The sequence below is a fragment of the Vanacampus margaritifer genome, chromosome 4, assembly GCF_051991255.1.
Source record: "Vanacampus margaritifer isolate UIUO_Vmar chromosome 4, RoL_Vmar_1.0, whole genome shotgun sequence".
In the NCBI taxonomy this organism is placed as follows: Eukaryota; Metazoa; Chordata; class Actinopteri; order Syngnathiformes; family Syngnathidae; genus Vanacampus; species Vanacampus margaritifer.
This window is the reverse complement of record NC_135435.1, coordinates 16,996,467-17,020,705: the sequence shown is the minus strand read 5'-3', so window position 1 is coordinate 17,020,705 and position 24,239 is coordinate 16,996,467. Positions and strand designations below refer to the sequence as shown.

Here is a 24,239-nt window from a genome sequence, read left to right as displayed (position 1 = left end):
CGGGACACTCCAAGTTAGTTATTCTGGGTCAAGCTCGGCCTCTACCAAAAGCACTTTACAGTTTTTTGTCAAATGCTTACAGACAATTTTGAAAACTTTGTAAAAAATAAAATAAAAATGTTTTTAAAAAAAACTATTTTAGGAATAGCATATGCTAGACTTTTTTTTGGACAGATATAGGGGTAATTTAGATGACAACAAATATTGACAAACCCACAAACTGTTTTGTTTTCTTCAGTAATAAATTTAGTTTTTCTTGTAAAGTAAAAAAAAGACTTGTTTTTCAGCTTCTCTGACATTGCACACTTTCACTCGTGCTGACTGCACATCAGCTTTCGAAGGCAAAGGAACGGTGAGACCAAAAAAGATTCTGAATCAGCACACAAAGTTTATTCAGATCTTTGTGTGGGGAGCTCTTCTCAGTGGTCTTGAAGAGTTCACCTGTCGCCTTTGTGGTTTCAGTCGTCCAGTCAAGAAAAGTGGATGAAAAGAGAGATTAAAGCCAAGAAGATGTGTGGCTCAAGTCTTGAGTTTTTCTTCTGCAGGGACAGAGAAGAAGAAGTGCGAGTAGAAGGGAAAATGGTTGGTGCCAAATACAGGTCAATCTGGGAAGAGGACCTGTTGGGGTATGCACTAGACTAGGTGGAGAAAAAAAGAAAGAAAAAAGGAATCAATGTGCTTGAGTGGCCAAGTCAAAGTCCTGATCTAAACGCCATAGCAAATCTGTGGATAAATCTTAAGATTGCGGTAAAAAAAAAACTCTACATCTAACCTAGCTGAGCTGTTTTGCAAGGAATGCAAATTATATTTTATCATAGTTCAATTTAATGGTTACGATTTGCTCATTTGACCCAATAATCAACATGCACACACACAATAAGCAACTGGAGCCACACTCGTCCAATGGGAAAAAACATATATTGTAAATATTTGAAAAATATTTACAATTCCTGTCGATCTTAAGGTGGCTTACTAGCACACTGACATGCATACTTGTTTATCATTTAATTTTGGTTTAATGCACTCGGTGGTTCTCTGAGGTAAAACCCGTCTGTCGATAAAAGTCTCGATACTCTCTGCAGGGTGTTGTCTCATTAGTCAAGGTTGATTTCCCCCAACACGAGGCTGCATAAGAGGGTAAGTCTCATTTCTTCAAAAGTTCACTTCTAGTGACTTGAATGGCTTTTCATGTCTGTGAGAATCACAGGGCATGTTAATTCCCATTTATCAGATTGAATGTGATTGGTTCATTCTGAACAGCCACATCCCTAGATATATGAGGGTGTGCAATGGTGGAGGCACGTGGTGAACCCCCCACACACACACACACCTGGATCCTGGATATTCAACAAAATTGTCAATGCCTACTAAATAATTGATATATCAGCTCCTGAAGCAGATATAAACATAATTCCCAAAACATTTCAGAGCTTACAAGTGGCGTTCACACAAACCTATGTTTATTATTATAAACCTTCCTTTTTAATTTATTTTTTATTTTTTAAACAAACAACTGTGCATCTACGGATGTGTTTTTGGACTGTGTTCTTGAATGTCAGCCTATGTTGCTATGTTAGCCCATGAAAAGGCATAATTTACTTGTTTTTGTTATTTATTTATTTGTATGTTTAATGTTCAGTGTTTTGAACAAATATATGTGTGCAAAATCAACATTTTTTTTTTTTTTTTAATTTAGTCATGAATTCCGCTGTTCGGTTTCCTTGCTGACATTTCCCTTATTGCCGCCAAGTGTCAGAAAGCTCTATTGTAACTCATTGACAATTGTAACAGCTCCAATGCATTGAATTCATAACATATGCTCTAAAATTATTTTATGAAGCCCACTAGTCGGTGCTCGCAGCCCAGGGTCGGCATGCGAACGGTATGGCTGCATTGTTAAGAACCACTTATTTACACATTTCAGGTATGAACTTATGGCCACCTCTATGAGTCATGGCCACCCCAATGAAACATTTCTGGCTATGTCCCTAAGGGTGTGCACACCAGATTATCTTATTGGTATATTTTTAAATTCTCAGTTTTTTCCCCCATTAGAGTTGTACAGGTTATAGGTCACATAATGGTTGAAAAAGTGATTTAGCTCGTTTTCTATTAAACCTGGCATATTAATATGAGCTGTTGTAATTGTAGATTTTTTTTTATCTATCTGCTGTACTTCACAGCTACTTTAGGTACACCTGCACGAGCTCATGAGATCCAATAATGTCCACTAGCATAAATCGTTCGTATTTTCGGACGTAATCATTTATGTAAACATGAACTTCTGTTTATGTGTTAATCTTCTTCCTTTGTTTTCATGTTTTTATTGTCTTTCCAATAAACATCATTTCTTGGTTTCCTCTTTTGAAGGTCTGATCTGATCATTGTAAATGTATAAAAATGTTCATGTCATGTACCATTTGCTTTTGTTTCAGTATTATTTGGCCATCTGGCAGGGCTGAAGCTGTCTGGGTTTTGTTGTTGTTGTTGTTCAGAACACAAGTAACAAAGAGTTTGTATTATGTCTTGTTCTTCCAGATGTCAATTAGATCCGTGCTCAGTTTTTGAAAAGATGGCCTATTTTTGGGTTCATGCTGCCAGCAGCAGTTCATAAGCGTGGACACTTCTGGCGGGCAGCCGCGTGGAGCTGGCATACGATAGCCTGAAACACATTTGTACACAAACTTTTTATTTTATTTTATTTTAGTCACTGAAAGTCATTTTCAGGGATTTGACTAGAGCGCTTGTGTCTTTACCTTTCTCCACTTCATCTCGGACCTGCTGGTTGCTCATGCTGGTGTAAGGGATCATTCCCATGGAGAAGACCTCCCACAGCAGCACACCGAAGCTCCATACGTCACTCTCTGTGGTATAGCGACCTGCAAACAACCAGCAGGGGGCAGTGTTGGTATAGGCAAGATTCTCAGCAAAACAATTCCAGAAACCCAGAGGCTTTTTATTTTTTCTATCTTTTATTTGATTTTAGAGTAAAATAAAATATAAATAATAAGTTTCTGCAGATATTGTTGTTTAACAATATACAATATATATTAATAACCCACTTATTATTCTTTTGCCATTTAAATGAATGGAAATAAAAAAAATCTGTTCTAGTCTCCACCTCCAAAAACAACAAAAAACGTAATGTGCATTCTAATGAGGGAAAAATAGCACTCTATAATAATAATAATACATTTTATTTATAATGCACTACGCAGAAGATAAAGAATGTATGACCATGACTACTTTTATATGGTTTGTCTGCAAGCGTTGCTGTAAAGTGAGTTGCGTAGCTGCCACCATGCATATTTCACTCCAGAATTCCTTGCTAGTCTCAAGACTTCATTATTCCTTGACCATAACTGAGCTTCCTCCATGTTTCACAACAAGTTCATGCTGCATTTTTGCATCTGTAAGCAACAGAAGTGTTGTGGATTGCCCAAAAAGTGCCAGTTTTGCCTCATCTCTCCAAATGTTATTCTCCCAGAAGATTTTTGTCTTCTCAAATAAAATTCCAATTCCAATCTCATCAATGTCACGATATTTCAGTGATAGAAAGGCTACCAATAATGTTGCCTGTGCTGTGTACTACGAAAATAACGCACAGTGGAAAATGGAGGAGGCTCAGTAATCTTCTAATGTTGCTTTAAAAACAAATATCCAGGAAGGGCTAAGAACCAAACATTGGACCATTTTAAGCAGCCCTGATCAAAATCCATGTTCAAATCTGTGAAATGAGCTGAAAGAAGGCACCCTTCAACCACGAAACAGCTGGCAGAGTGTTTGCGTCAAACGTTTGTACAACACAATCTGAAATGCTGCTAGCTTGAATGCTACATAGGCCTACTGTATCTTGTCTTAAGCTAATGAACATGGCTTTTATTAATGTCATTCATTTGTAAATCACTATCATGCGGGCAAGTAGCAGTTGAACGGTAACATTCTTAAATTTTACATAGGTAGGAAAAGTATGTGACATCAAGTCGTTTCCAAGATTGCCACATGTGTACGCATTGACACGAAACGATGTGCGGTGTGCTATAGAAGTCTGACTGTCGCACTATAGAAGTACGACGAAAGGCAAATAATTACGAGTCAACCATAAATCATGAAGGTAGGTCACGGCTGGGACGCTGCTGACAAGCGAGGAAAAGGTGGAGTGAAATACAAAATGTAAACAGTTAAAGGCTCATTTATGGGAGTCCTCCATCTTGTCAACTAATTAATTGACATTGTTTTTTGGCATCTTGTCTTCCAACCAGCCATTCTATAAAAAAAAAACTTTTGGCTCGCGCTCTGAATATGCAGGGCTGCCACCTATTACACTGAGCGTGATGATGACTATTTGTTTCTATGCCTTGACATTGAAATGTGACCGCTCGGTGGCACAAAAAGTTACGTCATAATGAATTCAATGAAAGAGGGATCACTGAACTGTGTTGAGAAAAAAACTAATGACATTGACGATTAAGTGACTTTGACAACAACAACAAAAATCCTGGATCTGACTTTTTTTTTCCAAAATATCACCAAGACAAGTAGTGAGGGGAAAAAAATCCTTCCTTGCGTTTGCCGGTTAGCACTCACTCAAACACGCAAGTAAAAATCTCGTTCATGCTGTGTGTTAGATACACACACAGGCCAAGAGTATATTTCTGTCCAAGGCAAGATTGGAAAAGCGGCGGTGTGAGCTGGCATCCACATGCCTTGAGGTGATGAAGTGCCTTCAACATCACTACCGCCGCATTGCCTACAATTTCGCTTAAGAACATTATATTGATACCTCCGTCATCTCAAGTCTTGCATCTTCCAGGTACTAGTATGCATAGTAATATGCATACTAGTAACTGTACCTTAAGCTTTGTATGCTCTCTCCTCTCGAGTAAGACAATTTAGCTGACTTGTTAAGTGAACAGGGTAAACTTGTAGAACAACTCCGTCTTACTGGTAATGTTTTCTTCCACTACTAGTACCACTTTTGACCTAAAAAAATGCCCACTAGTAGTTTTGCCTCACTATCATGTCCTACTAGTCTGCAAAAGTTGTCCTACTAGTGTCGGAAAATTTCATACACTAGTGGAAGACAGTATAGGGGAAAAACATTCAGTCATTTTATTAGTGCACCCTTTTCATTCTACTAGTGTGCTGAATTGTCTTACTAGTGAGGAAAAAGTTCCCTAGTACATGAACCTCACGATGGGTAGTGACTAATTGCTCAAATGGCTTTCCATAAATAAATGGTTGTCTTTATAGGATATACTAAGACAATTCAGTGCACTAGTAGAACGACTAAGGCACACGAGTAGAAAAACTAGGGTGCAAGTACAAAGTAGAACAACTGTGTCTTACTTGGAATGTTTGCAGCTACAATACATGTTATTAGTAAGGCAAAACTGCTAGTTTGCCCTTTGTTTCTACTAGTAAAATCCAGGAGGCTACTAGTACATGACACATTATAGTTCACCTTAGTGCCTGTAATCTTACTAGTGCAGAAGCATACAGTAGTGGGGGGAAAACTAAACTAGTAAGACACAGTCATTTTACTAGTGCGTCCAAGAATTCAATTAGTGTGCTCAACTAACTGGCTTAGTAGTGAGGAAAATGGACCTCAAGATAGATATTGAATAAATGCTCAAACGGCTTTCCATTAATATATGGCTGTGTTTATTCAATATACTGTATGCCAATTAGTGTGCCAGTAGAACGACTAAGGCATACTAGTAGAAAAACTAGGGTGCACAAGTACAAAGTAGAACAACTGTGTCTTACTTGGAACGTTAACAACTATTGTACATGTTACTAGTTAGACAAAACTACTAGTTTGCATTTTGTTGCCACCAGTATAATACAAGAGGCTACTAGTGCATGACACATACTAGTTGGCCTTAGTAGTCTTACTAGTGCAGCAGGAAATAAACATTACTAATAAGACAGTCATTTTACTAGTGCGCCCCAGTCATGTCATGTCATTCTTGGAATGTTTTCCCACTACTGCCTTCTCTTTCTGTGTGACATTTCTACCCACTAGTAAGACAACTACTGTACATGTTACTAGTTAGGCAAAACTACTAGTTTGCATTTTGTTGCTACTAGCATGTTCCAAGAGGATACTAGTGCATGGCACATACTAGTTGGGCTTAGTAGTCTTAATAGGGCAGCACAGTAGTTTGCAAGAAAGGTTTAATTGCATACTAGTACATCAAAAGTGCCACTAGTAGTGGAATAAAACATTACTGGTAAGACAGTCGTTTTAGTGCAGTGAATTGTCTTACTAGAAAAGACAGCGAGTTCACTAGTATATAAACTTTAGGCTGGATATGAAGTATATTGAATGCTCGACTTGAAGATGGACGCGGCCATCGTTATTGTGCGTGCGTGCAGACGTACGATACCGTAGTTGAGCGCTTCGGGAGCCGTCCATTTGATGGGAATCTGTCTGAGGCCGCCCTCCGCCGAGTAGACGCCGTCATCCTGCTGCCGCGACATCCCAAAATCACTGATCTTGACGACGTGCCGCTCCGCCACCAGACAGTTTCGGGCTGCCAGATCTCTGGAAACACACAAAACAAATGCGAGCCGGCGTAGACGCACAACATGAAGGCCAAAAACAAAACAGGGCAAGGATTTAGAAGGGGAGCAGATGCTTGTGTTTGTCATCGCATATCAGGCACTTTCACAGCTATGTGACACACAGTCCATCTCACACTCCACTTATTAGCATTTTTTTTTTTTTTTGCAACACACAACATTTTTGATATTTATATCTATTTTTATATCATCATCTGACACAGATGCCTTGTGACTGGTGAGAAACGTATAAATTGCCGCTGTGGAGGTTTCAACCAATTACATTTGATTTAACATACTTGCTGTGGCACTTTCCAAGCCACTCAACTCAATTCTATTCGATCTCAAACAAGATTGGATTATTCCGATTTTTTTTCAAATGGAGTAACGCTCGTTCTACTGTTGTGATGCGTGACTCACTTAAGTCCGTGTCCTTGAGTAGTAACCATGCATTTGTACAATGAAACACAAACGGTTGTATGAGTCATATCCACACATGAAAAACACACAGCGGTCACAGAAATAACTTGAATCTGACAGACATTGCTTTTGATTTGAATTGTGATTCAACAGAAATATTTTTTCGAAAACAAACTCATGAAACAGGCGGGACAAAAAACGACGGTAAGAAAGATTGAAAATATATAGGTGTGTCCTCTAATTACCCTCCACAGGTATCTTCAAACTTGTAATTAGTCAATAGGTCCATTTAAAGGGTAACTAGTAAATCCCTGTGCTTTTGGTGACATTGTGTGTGTGTACTAACACATAGACCAGAGGAAGGAGTGTTGTCTCAGGGGTTAAGAAACCAAATTATACATAAGTACATTCAAGGTTTTTTTTGCACTCTATTTCTAGCATTTAGTGTGATTTATTATGGCTTCTTTGCAATTTATTTAATTTGTTTTACTTTGAAGGAACTAGTCATATGCTAAACCAGTGAAAATAGATGGATGGCCATATTAAGTTATTATTATTATGATTAATGTTATTATTATTATTATTATTATTATTATTATTAACAGATATCAAATTTGTGATTAATCGTGAGTTAGCTAGTGAAGTCACACGAATAATTATGATTAAAAAATGTAATCGCCTGTTGCCCCTAATTTTTAATAATCTTTTCTCTTTTTCTTAAAAAAAAAATATTCACTGCCATTGACGGCTATAAACGTCAAAAAATATTTTTGACTATTTCTATTAGTTTAAGATTTTTATAATAAAAGTATAAAAACCTAGAAATATTAGAACAGATATTAAATTTGTGATTAATCATGAGTTAACTAGTGAAGTCATGCAATTAATTACGATAAAAATTTTAATCGCCTGTAGCCTTATTTTTAATAATCTTTTTTTAAATGAATTTATGGCAGTGTGAGTTAATGTGTTGCTCAAACAATACAATACAAGTATTACCTGTGAATGCACTTCTTTGTCTCCAGGTACTCCATGCCAGCTGCAACATTTTCTGTCATTCTGACCAGCATCTTCGGGGTTTGACTCGGACCCTCCTGACGCAGGAAGGACAGGAAATCTCCACCTTGTCAAATTTGCAAACATACGTACTGTCTCAGTTCAGTTGAGGAAGATTAGAAGAAAACAAAGTGGAGAAACCATAAAGGTGAAACAAACAGGTGAAGCAAAACATTATCGTTTACATTTATCATCTGCGACCCTGCTACATTCATTTTATGACCTTCAGTGGAGTACCAAGTTGTGCCACAACATGCCCGGCAACATTGAGCTCAATGTGATGTAGATGCTAAAAGAAGAAGAGGCAGAGAAGGTCCCCAACTACAGTAACCGCCAAAAACAGTTGTTGTTCCCAGGAGCAGATATAATAAATATGTGTGCTGCTGCACCTTGTGTGCTCAAGTAGCATCTGTTAAAAAAAAATGTTGAAAATATGTATTGTAATAAACATGTAATAATGCCACAAATTTTCAATCCCTTTTTTGCACAATTTCCAACTAAATCAAGTCCAAATAAATCTCATAGTGCATACCTTTAACAAGCTCCATTACGATATAGATGGGCTGTTTCTGAGTGCACACACCGATCAATTTCACAATGTTGGGATGATCATACTGCTTCAGGATCCTGCATGACACAGCAATAAGATGATGTGAGGTGGGTGCGGGGTGCTGAGCACATGTGTTGTGCACGTGAGCATGCAGTCCAACTAACCTAGCCTCCATCAGGAATTTATTCTTGTGTTCCGGTGCCAGGTTCTCCTTGCAAGTCTTGACCGCCACAGGGGTGTTATCACAGCGTAGTGTGCCACTGTACACCTCTCCAAAGTTACCCTGTGGTATCCAAAAAACACCATCACCATCATCTTCAAGTTTACAAGTTTACATCATCCACAGGGACGGAGAGGAGGGAACATTTTGCTCAGGCAGAGGAAGCCGAAAGATATGTACTGAATGTATGGTATGACCACAAGAAGCCCGCTCAACAGTTGGAAAGAGATTCAGGTTCTAAATGGAAGTCTAATGAGTGTGAATTATTTTGTGACAAGCAAACTTGCACCACGCCGTTTGCATTTGATGAGGCGATGAATCAGTGTTGTTTGTAGATGAGAGAAGAGTGAAGCACTCAGCCGTCAACTACACAGCTGCTTTGACTCATTATCCATTTAATTAAGACATGCTTTGGAAAAATAAATGTGTTTTTAACAATGGAAGAAATTAAATGCATTCAAATATAGGAAGACCGAATGCTATGTTGACATATTATTTTTGTTAAAATATATTTATAAGCTGCCCTGCTGTGTCTAGGGGGAGATATAATCATTTTCTTTCATATCCTGCACTGCCTAATATTTTGAATTCATAAAAATGCATATGATGTGAAGTCAAAGACATTTCAGCTATGATTCCGTTTAGGGTTTTGTTGTGGTATCGTTTCAGTATCAAGTCAAAGTCAACATATTGATAGAAAGAAAGAGCTGCTTACTGTTAATTATTGTGAGAAATCATGAATATGATCAGGGTCATCATGCAGATTAATATCATTAATTATTAATAACAAAATTAACGGTAGTTTGAGCAATTAAGTTATTTTAGAAGTGTATATAAAACCGGCAGTCCATTGCATTCAGTAACCAAGAAGTAGCACTTGTTTTTTTTTTTAACGGTTGGTAAATATTTTTTAATTTATTGATTGACATTTAATTCTATTTATAGATTTATTTTTGTATTTATTTCCACATTTATTTGTATTTTGGTATTTATTTTTACTTGTTTTACTGCTTTACATATTATGTATGTATATATATATATATATAATTATTATTACTATTAGATATTGTATAAAAAAAATTAATTTGATTTTTTTATAGACCAGGGTGTACCTTACATCATGGTACCAAAAAAAATAATAAAAAATGAATGGATATATTTTAAACTCCAAAATGAATGGATATATTTTAAACTCCCTATATGGAAGTGAACGTGGAAATATAGTCAATCTTACCCACCCGCCCGATGAGATTTCCTAATATAACACCATCATGTTCCAGGACCCATTTGTCCTATAAAATGAGAAAAAAGCAAGACAGTCGTTTAGCAGTTATCGGCTCCTACACTATTTTATCCTAATGGACGAGCTAAGTGAGTGATCACACGGAGCAAATGACGCGGTACCTTGAGCACAGGTTTCCTCAGCTGTATATCACACTTTCGGGTGATATGCTGTCGGGTGGAGAGCATATGATGGATCAGGTGCGGGACGCTGCAGAAGCCCTCCCCGTCCAGGCGGTACTCATTCTTCATCACATCCAAAAGCATTCGTAGAGGTGATAAAAGAGACAAAATATACTTGGGAGTGAAATTGCAAACATGTTGCAGGGTGTGAAGGCAGCTTCTCTTACGTTTGTGTTCTGAATGAGGAAATGCTTGCAGCAGTCATCCCAGTGGACAGAAAGCACGTAACCCTGTTTTTCTTGACTCTTCCTCACCAGGAAGTCTCCATCACATTGCAGCAGCTGCTGGACCTCCTGCCTGGGAACTGCTCCGTGGTACCAGTCCTGCTGCTCCAGAGGACGATCCACCTCCTGTAGCTGGAGCAGAGATAAAGAGACAAATGGGAGAAAGCTGGCTTAGATGCTGGGATTTTGAAGAACGTGAATGGAGATGCTTGGCAAGGGAGTGTTGATTTCTGCCAAGCAGGTTTTTAGTAGTGTTTGTTACCTCTGCCAAATGAGAACGTGTCAGAGGTATTGTTTTTTGGATTGTGGAAGGGGATTTATGATTATGATGAGGATCCAACAATGTGCATATACAGTAATTAGTATTACTTGGCCCAATTCTACCACTGCAATGTAGGGTTGGGCGATTACGGAAAAATACTAATCACAATTATTTTTGATTGATATCAAAATAATGAATGTGATTATTGTTTGCCTTACTCAACTATCAAAATTCTCCTTTAAATATAACTTTAAAGAACAACCAGAAAATAGATTATCATAAAAAGAATACCGGTAATAATAATATATTAGAATTCATAGCAATTTTAAAAATAAAATACATACCAGCTGTTCCTGCTATGCGTGACTTGGCCTCTTAGGGGCAGTGCATGCATTGCTTACACATGTACATGAGTAGAAGAAGAACATTTTGAGCTTTATTATTATATCTAGTTTTTCCACTGATTAGGAAGAATATTTGCTTTTGAGTATTGATCTATGATCTGTCTATAGGTGTTCCTACAACATTAGTGTGTGTGTGAATATTCGTTATTTGAAGGAACATCACTCCCAGAACTCAATGTTAATTTTCTATTAGTATATAAATAGAATTTTTACATCGGTTGCTAGCATTAGCACCTGTGATGTTACTAAAGTAAAAATATATTTTATTTAAATAAACAATGTTTTTAATTCTTTACATTGTCTGTTTAGTTTTACAGTTAACTCCAACTGGGATGTCATTAAACATCTTAAAGGACGCTCAGATAGGGCAGAATAACATTTATCACACGCTTGCTGCGCAAGCTACACGGTGCAATCAGGGTACTTTCACATTGCAGGAACTTTCAAACATGCAGCACGTTGTTTGGCACATTCATCGTTTTTTTTTTCAATTGTAATGTTTTTATAATCGTGAGAAGCCAAAATCGAAATCACGATTACATTTCAAATAATTAGCCGGGCCTACTAGAGTGTGCAGGTAACTAGTAGCTAGTTAGCTATGCCTACTTCATGAAAGTGCATTTTCCTAGATGCTACAGTTTACAGAACAGATGGTGTCGTTATTTAAATTCCCAAGCAAGGAGTTGAGACCACGGCTGTGTCAGGCATTGTCCGCTACTCAAGAGGGGCTGAGTAAGCCAGTTAGCTTTCACGCTAACTGGTTGATAATGCCTCTCATTGTGACATGGAAAGCCAAACATGTATCGATGTGAAGGTTTGCCGAGTGTGCGGCTTGACTTTTCACAGTTTTGAAGCCTCCTTTTATATACCTGACGATGTTTTTAATCATTCAACTTTGGCAGGATTGTTAACAACACCTTACTTTGTGGTGTGTCAGTTGTACAAGTCACTTATCTTAAATGTAGAGAGAGTTTTTTTTATTGACTACTGCGTGAACGTAAATGACAATAGTCAAGCGTATGCAGAAGGAGTCTATCAATTAAGATGTACAATTTGGTGCTGATCCAAACTGTGATTGTTTGGCCTTGGCATTGCTGAGTGTCATTCTTGGTTTAAATAACCAGTGTCATTCTTGGTTTAAATAAAACACCCTTAAAAGGTACCAGAGGGAGCAGTTATGCACTGTGCTATAGAAAATCAAATCAGCACAAATTTAAGATCCAAGGTTAGCACAAACTAGAGTGGTTTTCAAACTTTTCGAGGTCAGGCAACAATTCAAAAGAGTTATGGCCGAACACCCATATAATAGCAAAAATTCATTTGAAGATCAAGGTATCATTTATAATGAAACATTTTCTATACTAAATTGTCAAATACACAATTTTAGGCCTGCTTGGCGCTTGTTTTATTACGTATATGCTGCCATTTTGTTCGTTTTGAGTAGAAAAAAAAGAATACATCAAATCTAACCACACCTCAGTGAATGTCAGTGCTTCTTTGGGAACTGCAGAGACTGACAAGTGGGTTCTGTTTGTGTCTCTGGCACTTTTACTACCGAAATGTGATGAATTGTTTACTATGGAAGTAGAAAGAAGCTTTTACTGTATCTGCCTCAGGTTATGCAGCTCTGCTTCATATGCAGTACAGCTGGGTCAATATCACCATAAAGTGCCTTTGGTGTTCTCATCAGAATCACTCAGTCATCATGAAAGTGTAGAGGAACAATGAATCTCAGAAGTTATATATGTAGATGACATTTTCACACGTTATAAGTAAAATGTGTTTCATGTATAGTACATTGTATCACTGTTTGTACAATCTTAACTATTGTGCTTGGCCTCTCTCAATATTAAACGTGTTTGTATTATTTTAAAACTATACTATAGAATCGCTTTCTAGTTCTTAGAGTTTAACCTACATGACTTTTGGCTCGAAACAAACTCCTCATGATCCCGTTCCCGAATAGGTTGAGTGGTGACTGGTTGTAGTCCTGAAAAAGAGAAAAAAGACACAAAGCAAAACACGCAGGTTAGTGAAATTCTGATTAATGTATTATTCATACATTAAGTTGATTATTTATTGGGGTAGTGAGTCAGCACAGAATGGCTTATCAATTAGAGCTAGCAGTTAGATTTTTATAGCTTGAAACATTTATGGTCCAATAAAATATCTTCTTTAGAAGAAGAAAGTTGTTGGATATTGTAAATTAAGAACACTATAAAAAAAAATCACAGTAAAAGCAAAGTCGCACATCATTATCATGACCTGTTATGATGTGTACTTTAAGCTAAACTCTAGATAAGTTGAGCCACACAGAAGTAATAAAACACATAAAAACATAAGTAGTATTGAACTATTAAAAAAAAAGAGAGGTCCAAGAATGATGGCTTTTGGGAGACTTTTTTGATGGATTTAACATTTCTCATAATGCCGCCATTAAAGAGTCACAGACTTATAAAATAACCAAATATTATTTATAGTCACCTTGAAAGTGTCTGGATATTTTTTAAGCGATGGATAAAACTCCATAAAAGGTGACCTTAATTTGTAAAACTTCCCTCAAGTGCTTTCATTGCCATCCGAGAGATCAGACTAATAAAACACATCAGCATCTGGAAGCAGCCCAATGTAATCCCAATCGAATCTATTTGGATGATAGATCCTGACATTCTAGACTTTGGACATTAACATCCTGAATACAGAACGTTTGCTGAAGGACATACGTTGCTCGTATTGGATGAAAGGGAAAGCGTGTCCTTGTCCAGCTGCAGAGCAGGAGGAGGTTCTTGGGAGCCCAGCTGCTCCAACGCTGTCTTCAGAATCAACCTCTGCACCTCCAGCTTGGCCCTCCTACCTTGAGACAGAGCTACCTGCTGCCGACACTCCTCCAGAGCTTGTTTCTTGCTCAGCTGGAATACCCTGCATGTGATATTGCAACGGATTTATCCATGGTTAGCTCAAAAATCAAAAAAAATATTTTCCTGGCACTTTTGGAAACCTAGAATGAGTGTAAAAGTAAAAGCATCCCGTTGATCATGTCAGTCGGCATACACTTTTACACACATTTATTTTAATCTGTGGCCATTAAAAAAAGAAAATTAGTGACTGCACTTACTCAGCTCAACTCACTAGTACTTACATGGAGTAATTTGGCAGTTAGTTAACATATCTTCAAAAAAGAGGCTAAGAGCTGTTTATTGCCACTATCGGTTGAAATTTACTGTCAAAATAAAACAGAGAGAATAAACTTTGTGTATATTAAACAAGCACATACATTTCCCTTAAAGTCTGTTAGCTTAATGCTAACACAGTGGGGAAACACCATAGATGGGCTAGCCTAGTGTACAGCATCAGTGTCCTGGTGTTATAAGCCTTTAAGAAAGTTTCCTTGTAATGGTCTAACCTCCTCATAAATCACATTTTAATGGAAAAAATATCTGCCTCAAATAAAAACCAAATATCAAAATTTATAGAAACATGGTCTACGTATATAGAATTTTTTAACCTAATTCCGGTTACTTAATTCTGTCTGTTAGCGAGAGCCACTACATCGTGATAACTTACATTGATGTTTCTGCATTTGGCAATTTATTATTATATTATATTATTAGTATGGGATTTTTTTTAATGGGCTTTAGGTGAACTGATGAATACACACACGCTCGCACGCACGCACGCACACACACACACACGCACATACACATACTCACCCACATACAAAAAAAAAAGTATATATATATATATATATATATATATATGTGTGTATATGTATATATATATGTATATGTATTTAAAAAAAAAAAAAAAACATTTATTAAAATTTTTTTAATTGATTTGTTGTTTTTAAAAAAAAAAATAAAAAAAAAGGAGAGCAATGATGATGTCAAATCGAATGAACAATACTGAGCTCTTCTGTAAAAAAAAAAAAAAAAAAAAAAAGAAAGTTTCCTTGTACTATATCCATACGTCTGTATTACAGCGCCCCCAGGAGGCCAAGGCACCAAAAGCACAAACTCCATTGATTTCAAGCAAAACGCTGTTTATCTCTTTACAATCTATTTAATAATGTAATGACTGTATGATTTTATTAAGTACCATATTATATAGATGTTTATTAAAATGGGCTAACAGAGAAAATGCGGTGAAAACAGAACTAATGTGAGACCAGACTGGATTGCGAAATGCAGGAAAACATAGCGTCTCCTGCACTGCTTGATGGGTTTCTCGCCCACAAAGTTTTGCAGTAATCATTTATGCAGCGTCTGTGACCTCCTCCTCCAAATATAAACTCTTGCCGCTGTCCAGGAGGTAATTCATCGTCTATTGGAAACAAGTTACAGGACGAATGAGCCACACAACAGCACAAGACTATGCAGATGTCAATATGTTTTATTGACAAGTGGGATCAATAAAAGAGGCTTAATTCTGCTCTGGCTGCAGGTTCACCAGCTCAACATCCCCGCAGACCCAAGAGAGATGACTACATGAAGCTCTGCTACTGTTGGGGAAAGTTCTACTATCATTAGTGTTCCTTTGTTAGTTAGTTTGTTAGCATTAAACTAAATAGACAACGCAACGCAAGGCTACACTGTGTCTCACGCTTTTGCTCACAAGTCAAAACAAAAAAATCGGTCACTCATATCTCAAGGCAAGGCAGCTTTACTTATTTAGCGCATTTCATACACAAGTTAACTCAATGCGCTCCACATAATTAAAAGAACATTTAAAAGCATTTACAGTTGTGCTCATAAGTTTAGACACACCGAGGCTATCTATACACACATGTACACGTACAAAAGCTAAATGTCTCTTAATAACACAAAACACTATGAATTGTCACTAAAATTCACTTGCCCATCTCTACTCATGTCCACTTCAACCTCTCAAAATATCAAAAATAATTGACACAGTATTGTGGATGTTATGGGCATCAAACCTTTTTTCACACTATGCAGTTGTGCTCATAGGGTCGCATACCCATTTAAGCACAACTGTACAAACAAAAGAGTTAAAGACATTTAAAAGCAAAGTGAAAAAATAAATGGTATCTTACAAAAGTTACTGAAACAAATGGGAATTTAAGGGATTCGCATTAGGGAATCTTATTTCATTTGCGTGCAGCATAGCTACTGAATGCTGCATCACCGTGTTTGTTTTGAACTCTGGGTTCCACTAATTGACCCGGGTCTGATGATCTCAGAACACTACAGGGTTCATATTTCATTAGCATTTCTTTAATGAATTCAGGACCTAAACCATTCAGTGATTGATAGACCAGCACCAACATTTTTAAGTCTATTCTCCAGCTGACTGAGAGCAGTTAATTAGGTTAACTACATTGCTGTATTCTAATCCATAAAGCACTGACAGCCTCCTAGGATCACAGTTAATGTTTCCATGAGCTCATCAGACTCTGTTAGTGGGCGGAGCAATGTGCATGTATTTGTCTTTGCGGATAGTAAAAGATGCGAAAGCTCAAACCTGCGGTCCGCTCACCTCTGGCCCTTTGTGACCACTCCTCTCTCCGCCTCTAACTCCAGCTCCAGTTGTTCTACTGAAACCTGCTGGGAGCTCAGAGAGCGGCTCAGGTCCAGAAGCTCCTCCTCCACTGCCGTCTGCCTGGGACCAAGGAGACGGACGATGGAGCGAGACGGAAAGAAAATGTGATTGATTGATTGTTGTCACCTGGGTATTCAGATATTTACATTTTTTATGTATGTTAACGGTTAGTCATAAATATCCAATCTGCATGTGCGTAATCTTTACTTGTGCTGGATTGTCTCCAGTGTCAAGTCATTCAACTGGATGTGTTGAGGATTTAAGTTCTCTGTGTTCTCTAAAAGACTGCAGTCAAATTCCGCACAAACAAGAACCTCCCCCGCAGACCTGTAAAAGAAAAACATACATACACACACAAATGGGTTTTCGTGATTATCGCTCTTGCGGGGCTTGTTTCTGCGCCCGCTGAATGGGAGGTGGAGGGGGGCGTAGTTAAAAAAATAAAAATAAAAAATCCCCGGACAGCACCTGTTCTGTTGGATGAAACTCTCGTACACTGTGAGAGGATCGATGGATGTGATGGCGCTTGACATTTCCTGGTGGATTTGCACCACTTCTTGATGAAGCAAGGAGGAAATGTCAAAATACTCCTGCAGGGTCTCCTTTCTGTTACAAAACGAGAATTTTGATACATGCCACAAAACCTCTCACACACACAACAACAAACCTCTCACCCCCCCCCCCAAAAAAAGTCTCAAATTAGACCTTCTCATCTTAACAAAGAAAAAAACTCTCACACCCAACATAAAACCTCTCATACAAGACACACACACACAAAGAAACCTCTCACACTCAACTAAATATTTCTCACATACACCAACCTCACACAAAATCTCTCACTCACCCAAAAAACTCACACACAAAACTCTCATTCACACCCAAAAAAACAGGCGCCCCCAAAAAAATCACAAGCACAAAAAAAATTATCCCACAAGAACATCTCATGTTAACAGAAAACTCTCACATGGGTATAGAACCTCTCACACAAAACTCCCTCACGTACACAAAGAAACTTCTCACACTCAACAAAATATTTCATGAATGCATAAAAAAACTCACCCAAAAACTCTCACTCAACAAAATAACTCTCACACAAAACTAATCACTCAAAAAACACTCACACTTACTTTATACCATCAACACAAAAAACTCTCACTTCACTATAAATTCTCACACACCCCAAAAAATCACTCACATAAAAACTTCTCACGTTAACAAAATACTTTTACACTCAACATAAAACCTCTCACACAAAAAAACTGTCACAATCACAAGAATCCTCTCCCATTCACCAAAAATACTTCTCTCACCCACACCAAAAAAAACTGTCACAACATCCCAAACAAGTTTCACACATGCTACAAAAACCTCAGTCTCATCAAAATAATTCATGTAAACCCCAAAAATCTCACACTCAACATATAATTTCTCATAGCCACGCCAAAGTAACTATCAAAATACAAAACTATCCCACTCATAAAAAAAAAACTCCAAAACAAAATCATTTCTCAATCACAAAAATCCACCACACACTAAAATTGTTCTCACACACAGAAAAAAAAGTCATACCCCCCCCCCCCCCACACACACACACACACACACACATTCAATAATAAACTTCCCACATTCACCATAAACTTACAAAAATCTCTCACATGCATCCAAAAATTTCTTACACCCATCGCAAAATACTTCTTATTCACCAAAAATACTCTTACTTATGCAATCAAAAAAGGCTCACACAGGAGAAAAAAGATGGCAATTTGGTCTAAGTGAGCAAATTCCGAGTGAGAGTAAAAAGTAGCATGTGTGAAAAGAAGCTGAAAACCGTTAACCTTCTCAAATCTCAAATGCTGATTGGCTATGGAAGTTCCTCCCTGTGTTTGTTGAGATTTTTGAATGTGTGGGTGGACATTCTTCATAAACAAGGCAGGAGAGGATGATAAATATCTCACATGATGAGCACCATCTCCTCCTGCAAAGCCTGCAGTGCATTCAGCATGGCCGGCTGGATGTGAGCGTTGTGTTGCTCCTGGTAGACTTGAGCGGCACGAACTGACAGCACATACTCATTGTGCACCTCGTGGAGTTTCATCGTAGCCTTGACGAAACGCTCCTTTGCTTTGTCACGCTCCTTATCTGAAAGGAAATAGAGAGCCTGCAGATTCATTTAATGGTTGCTATTTGTTAGCCTCTCTATGGCATTTCCTATTATGTAGTAGCATTAAGCTAACTGACTTTACGTTACTTCTCTCTGTTTTTTGTTTACTTTGGAAGTCATCTTCAACTGCGAGAAGCTTTGAACAAAAGTCGGGTCACATTGCTGGTTGCTATTTGTTAGCATTTCTAAGGCTTTGCCATCATGTGGTAGCATTAAGCTAACTGATTACGTTACTTCTCTGTTTTGTTTTTTTTCACTTTGGAAGTAATCTTCAACTGCGAGAAGCATTAAACAGATCAAACTCCTTTTATGAGGTGTATCAAAAAAATTAAATAAAGTTGGGTTACACTGCATCATGTTAGAGGAGACTGAATAAAACAGACTTTGTGAATGTTATGAGAAGCAAAGGCAAAGTACAGTAGAATTGTTGACCTTTACTGGCTTCCTGGAACTTCCTCTTTGCCTGAGCAGCATCTCTCGCCGCTTGTCTGTAGCTGCTCTTCAGCCTCTCCAGTTCTGTTTGGGTCACCTGGAACACCAAACAGCAACTTTTAAACACTCAACCACAACCGGAAAATATATTTAATGGCTATAGTATTAAGCACAGGCCAATGAGATCCAACACGACGGCTGTGTCAAAACTTGTGCGTGTATGAGAACTACCCCAAAGAACTCTCCTCGTGCATATTCACAATATAGCATTCAAGAGTTGGCCTTTTTTTTGTTTTGTTTTCTATTGTAGTCGTTTTTCCTAGACAACAAAGAATGTATGCCAGTAAGTATTGGGATATTGTGTGTCTACGTGTGTTTGTGTTTAAATGTCTGACGCCTTGATTGCAACTATCAAAGCTATTCGTTAGCATGTCTATGGCGTTTTCTATTATGGGTTAGCATTTAGCTAGCAGGGGCATTTGTAGGGCAAAGTTTTTGTTTGGATTGGAATACACCACTTTGATTCTCTTTGTTTTCTGTTCAGTCTGATTAGTAGTACTGTGACTAATTAAAAATATTTACGTTAGTGCACGTCTGTTTGATGTTTATAAATTATTGTTTTGTTGTCACATCCCCATGTCCTTATTGTGTGCTGACTTGGTGTGTGCAGGTCAACAGAGCCCTTTACCCCGACTTACCAAAGGCACACCAGGGTGAGTACGTATCTCTCTCTCTCTCTCTCTCTCTCTCTCTCTCTCTCTCTCTCTCTCTCTCTCTCTTATCGTGCCAAAATTGCGCCTATCAAAAAATGGTCTCACAAATGTGTGGTGTGATCAAGAAAAATAACTGTGTTGATCTATATCGCTCCAGCCGCCAGCTGGGCAAAATTGGATTAAAGGATATAAAGGATATCTTCAGTCTGCGTGCTTCAGATCATTGCTGTTAGAGTGAAGAGTGAAATAGGGAGTACATAAATAAATAAATAAATAAATAAATAAATAAAAGACAGCAAAAATGAGTGGGACACTCAAATGTATATTCTTTGTAAAAACTATGCTGCCTTCATGTGGTATCAAAATTATGGTAAATACCACGTTGAGTAGAAAATTGCATGTCAACACCCCCTCATGTCATATGTTCCACTGGACAACTGGGAATTTATTTTGATACCCGAGTTTCCGAGCTGATAGAACTTTTCAAGTTTCAACATGGCGGAGAGCACTGAAGGATTTGTGAATGGCAAGAAATATTAACGCTTATAAGGGCGTTAACGTCCGCTAGCAGGTTGTTTTAGAATCTACACATTTACGTAGCATGCACAATTCAATGTCCTTGTCCTTTACAATTCATTATTTGCCATAATTGTTCGGTTTTACTAGCAAAGAGTACATCAGTTGCTATGTGTATTTTTTTTTTGCTATAACAAAAAAACACATGAACAGAATTCGGTCTTAATTGGAAGGTTCCGAGTGGTAAGGTCCAGCAGGGTTACTTACAGCCAGAATGGTTGGCTACTGCACAGAAGCCAATTTTCAGATATTTCCACTTAACTTTACTCAAGCAATTAAATTATCCCTTTAGCGTCATCTAGTGGCAATGTTATTAGGTTTAATTCATCGATAGTGTTTTTTCTTCTTCTGTGTTTCAGATGTCCTAGGGTGGCAAACCAAACATGAAAGTATGTTTATGACACAGGAAGTGGACATGAAATGCAAGCGAGATGAGGAAATGCTCAGACCATCTGATAACAACAGACAGCTACTCAGTTGCAATCGTTTTGAATCTCATGTGCAGTCATTCTGATGCAACAAGCAATAGCTAATGCTAACAACGCAGTTGTGTGTTATCACCCATGTATTAGAGTGAATCCAACTACTGAAGCCAAATTCCTCGTGTGTTTTGAAAATACTTGACCAATAAAGCTGATTCAGATTCTGATTGTGATGCACGTGTTGGACTTGAGTGTCAGTCATCCACCTTGCTGAGCTCCTGCCTCAGGAGGCTCCACTGCTCTGCGTAGTTTTTGCGGAGCTGCTGTTTGTCTTGGATGAGCAGCGCCAGTTTGCTGACGGGTCCGTTCTGCAGCTCTTCAGAACACCTCCTCATCAGCTGGCTCAGAAGGTCTGTCTGAGACACCAGAGCCCCCCAGGACTGAGGGCGGAGAAGCAACAGAAGGATTAGGACTTTGCTTCGACAATAGTTTTCTAACAGAATAGTAGCGTAGTGATTTTACTGCATTTTGTGCAGGTGATAGGTCACAAACATTGAAAGTTGAATATTCATTGCATTGTCGTTTAAATTTGGATACTGAATAACTGGTCAATGAATATTCAACACATATCTGAGGGAATGGTTACTTTAACTCCATATTTCAGCTAAACAAAAACATTTTTTACCTCACTGAAATTTTTGTTTTAGAGAACATGTGATATTACATTTAATGAACATTTTTGTTGAAATCACATAATCTACAAGGTCAAATTTCAAGGTCAACTAAAACTAAAGGTCAAAAGGTTACTAAAATATTCACTGATCTTCTAAATGATTGCAGATGTGGAATCAGGTTAAAAATACCTGTTTTGTGAAGATTGACCCAGTAGTTCTTGACATACAGTATAAGGGTTCAAAGGAAGGCCGCCGTGCCCGTTAATGCTGAAAATATTCAAATTTGGCAGGCCGTAACTGCCATAAATAATAAAATAATAAATATATAATAATAATAATAAAAGTTAAGTTGCCAGAAAAGTACTCAAGTACAGCTATCACAACAGTCCAACTTGCAATTTTTGAGATACAAGCTGTCAGTCGCTTTGACTTGTGAGCAGAGATAGCAAATACGAATGCTGAATGGTGGCAACAAACTCAACTCACTTCACAACAAGCAGCCTTTTAACAGATGGTGATAATAAAAAAAGAGCCTTCAAGGTGTTTAATGCCAGTAAAGTAAAAACAAAAAATTGCTAGCTTAATGCTAACACATATTGGACAAAACAGTATCAGTTTGTCTACGATACATGACTGTATCAGATCTGATGAATTAAAATTTATATAACTCTGCAATATTACAGAGTTTCATTATCCTAATGAAAAGATATTACAAAACGTGTGTGGCCTGACCTTGTTGAGCTGGCTGATGTGGTCCATTCCAGCTGTGGGCTGAGGCCGCTCCTGCTTGTCCACCATGACGGCCATGTGGTGCAACTGTACCGCAAACTCCCGCTCACTCTTCGCCCTCTGTCCCATCCACTTCTTCATGACCTCCATCATGTGAAGCTCAGAGTCCAGCAGCCTCAGCACAGCCGCGTGAGCCTGAGGACAGCGCAAGTCCTCCCCAAAGCCCATCTCGGGATTTTAAGGAGCAAATTTTTAACCGGGAGTGAGGTTTTGTGTTCTGCCTGCAAGTGAGACAGAAACAAAGTGGTGTGTTGTGGCAGCAGCTGCATCAGTCAAAGATAAGTTACTTCCCTGCTTCATGTTCATGTCAAGCAGCACTTCCTCATTCTGCAGAGGTTTTGTTTGCAAGTCTCATTTCACTTTTAATTCAGCGACGTACTATGTGGAGGCCAAATAAATACTACTAAGGACATCACTATTTCAGACCGATACCAGCACAGGTACTCAACTCTTGTAGTCGCCAATACCAATACCAAGTACCTGTTTTAATACATAAAATTTCCATAAAAAACAAGAAATCATTTTGAAGAAAGAACTATTTCCCAATGTTAATTATTTCTGCCTATTTTCTACTCTCCTAATTTCTAGTTCCTGATCAGCTTCGGCTACAAGCTCGTTTAGCTAAATGCTAACACATAATGGTAAATGCCATTAGATGGGCTATTAAATTCTGCGTCACAGTAGTATTTGGAAAAAAAGGAACTTGTTCCCCAAAAATATCTTTACAGTAGCCTTTTTATTTGACCATTTATGACTGAAATGTCTTCTAATTAGTAGATTAACACCTTAGCTGTTCACAATGAGTACTCCTGCAAACCTCTGGTCAATAGTTTTCAGACTGGATTCGGGTTCGAACTTCCCGCGCGCTGTCAGCGGATGTGACGCCATGTACGTGGTAGTTATGTGTAGGTGGCGGACTGGTACCGTGACCGTCACTTACCTACGATGCAGGTTGGCGTGGGTTCGCTTCTCCGCCTGGGAGACCGTGTTTGTGTGTGCAGTTAAAAATAAAAAAGCTATGGGCAGTTTCATTTTTCGTCTGGAGGTGGCAGTAGCTATTCGAAATCGAATATTCTACGTTCAGTAGCTTTTAAGTAACATTTTGAACAGAGTGGACGAACACATTTAGACAGATTATATAAATTTTCACAGGCATGTATTTTTTTCCTAATCATGTACTAATATTACTGTGGCTTACTGAGCTTACATCTCCATGTTAGGTTTCACCGTATGTCTATTATACTGCCCTCAGGTGGCTAAAACGCGCACACCAGACTGTGCAGCATATTAGCCATTAAATTAAAGCAAACATTTGGCAAAAACTGTGTGGTTCTTTACGCTACATTTAATTGTTATCTTTACTTAAAGTTAGAAACATATTCCAAAAATATTTGTTTATTTTTGTGAGGCTTCAACGGATTAATGGCATTTCCATTCATTTCACAGGGACAGCTTATTTGAGATGCAAGTATCTCAAGGTGCCACTAATTATTCGTAGAATATTATAGCACCCTGGCCCTGACTCTAAAAAGTTGATTGACAACATGGCCAACAGCAGTTACAAACGAGTTAAACATCACTTTTTATAGTTTTATTAACAGCATGAAATGCTCAAGTCTTTTATTGAGAGCTATTGTTGCATAAAAACAATGGTTTGCTTTATTGCCAAGCGTAGAGCCACTCTCACTTCATTATTTGGATTTATGACACGGTCGGTGTAAAGTCATTGTCTTAATTACACCAGCA

At 38.0% G+C, this 24,239-nt stretch overlaps 1 protein-coding gene across 4 annotated transcripts; it reads right to left on the bottom strand.

Moving 5' to 3' along the window:
* Positions 1–496: 496 nt before the first annotated feature.
* fes (FES proto-oncogene, tyrosine kinase) lies at positions 497–23,478 on the bottom strand. 4 transcript variants are annotated; one of them, XM_077563772.1, is made up of 19 exons: positions 23,434–23,478; positions 22,437–22,714; positions 21,297–21,470; positions 19,320–19,416; positions 18,682–18,865; positions 17,195–17,332; positions 16,934–17,053; positions 16,664–16,786; positions 13,891–14,086; positions 13,086–13,157; positions 10,445–10,633; positions 10,218–10,340; positions 10,052–10,105; positions 8,758–8,876; positions 8,576–8,670; positions 7,987–8,110; positions 6,393–6,550; positions 2,757–2,879; positions 497–2,684 (listed from the first exon to the last, which is right to left on the bottom strand). In XM_077563772.1, the coding sequence occupies exons 2-19, from the start codon at positions 22,659–22,661 to the stop codon at positions 2,590–2,592; spliced, it is 2,409 nt and encodes an 802-aa protein (XP_077419898.1). In that variant the 5' UTR covers positions 22,662–22,714; positions 23,434–23,478; the 3' UTR covers positions 497–2,589. The 4 variants fall into 4 exon arrangements, 2 of the variants coding, with proteins under 2 accessions (XP_077419898.1, XP_077419897.1); XM_077563771.1 differs by having other exon boundaries at positions 497–2,662; XR_013293855.1 differs by having other exon boundaries at positions 2,525–2,662; positions 6,388–6,550.
* Between the last annotated feature and the right edge of the window lie 761 nt (positions 23,479–24,239).

Coding starts and splice junctions, on each gene's coding strand:
- fes (XM_077563771.1), bottom strand. CDS start 22,661: ATGGGCTTTGGGGAGGACTTGCGCTGTCCTCAGGCTCACGCGGCTGTG. Junction 21,471..22,436: donor ACATCAGCCAGCTCAACAAG/GTCAGGCCACAC, acceptor CTCCGCCCTCAG/TCCTGGGGGGCTCTGGTGTC. Junction 2,880..6,392: donor TCCCGAAGCGCTCAACTACG/GTATCGTACGTC, acceptor GGTTGTTTGCAG/GTCGCTATACCACAGAGAGT.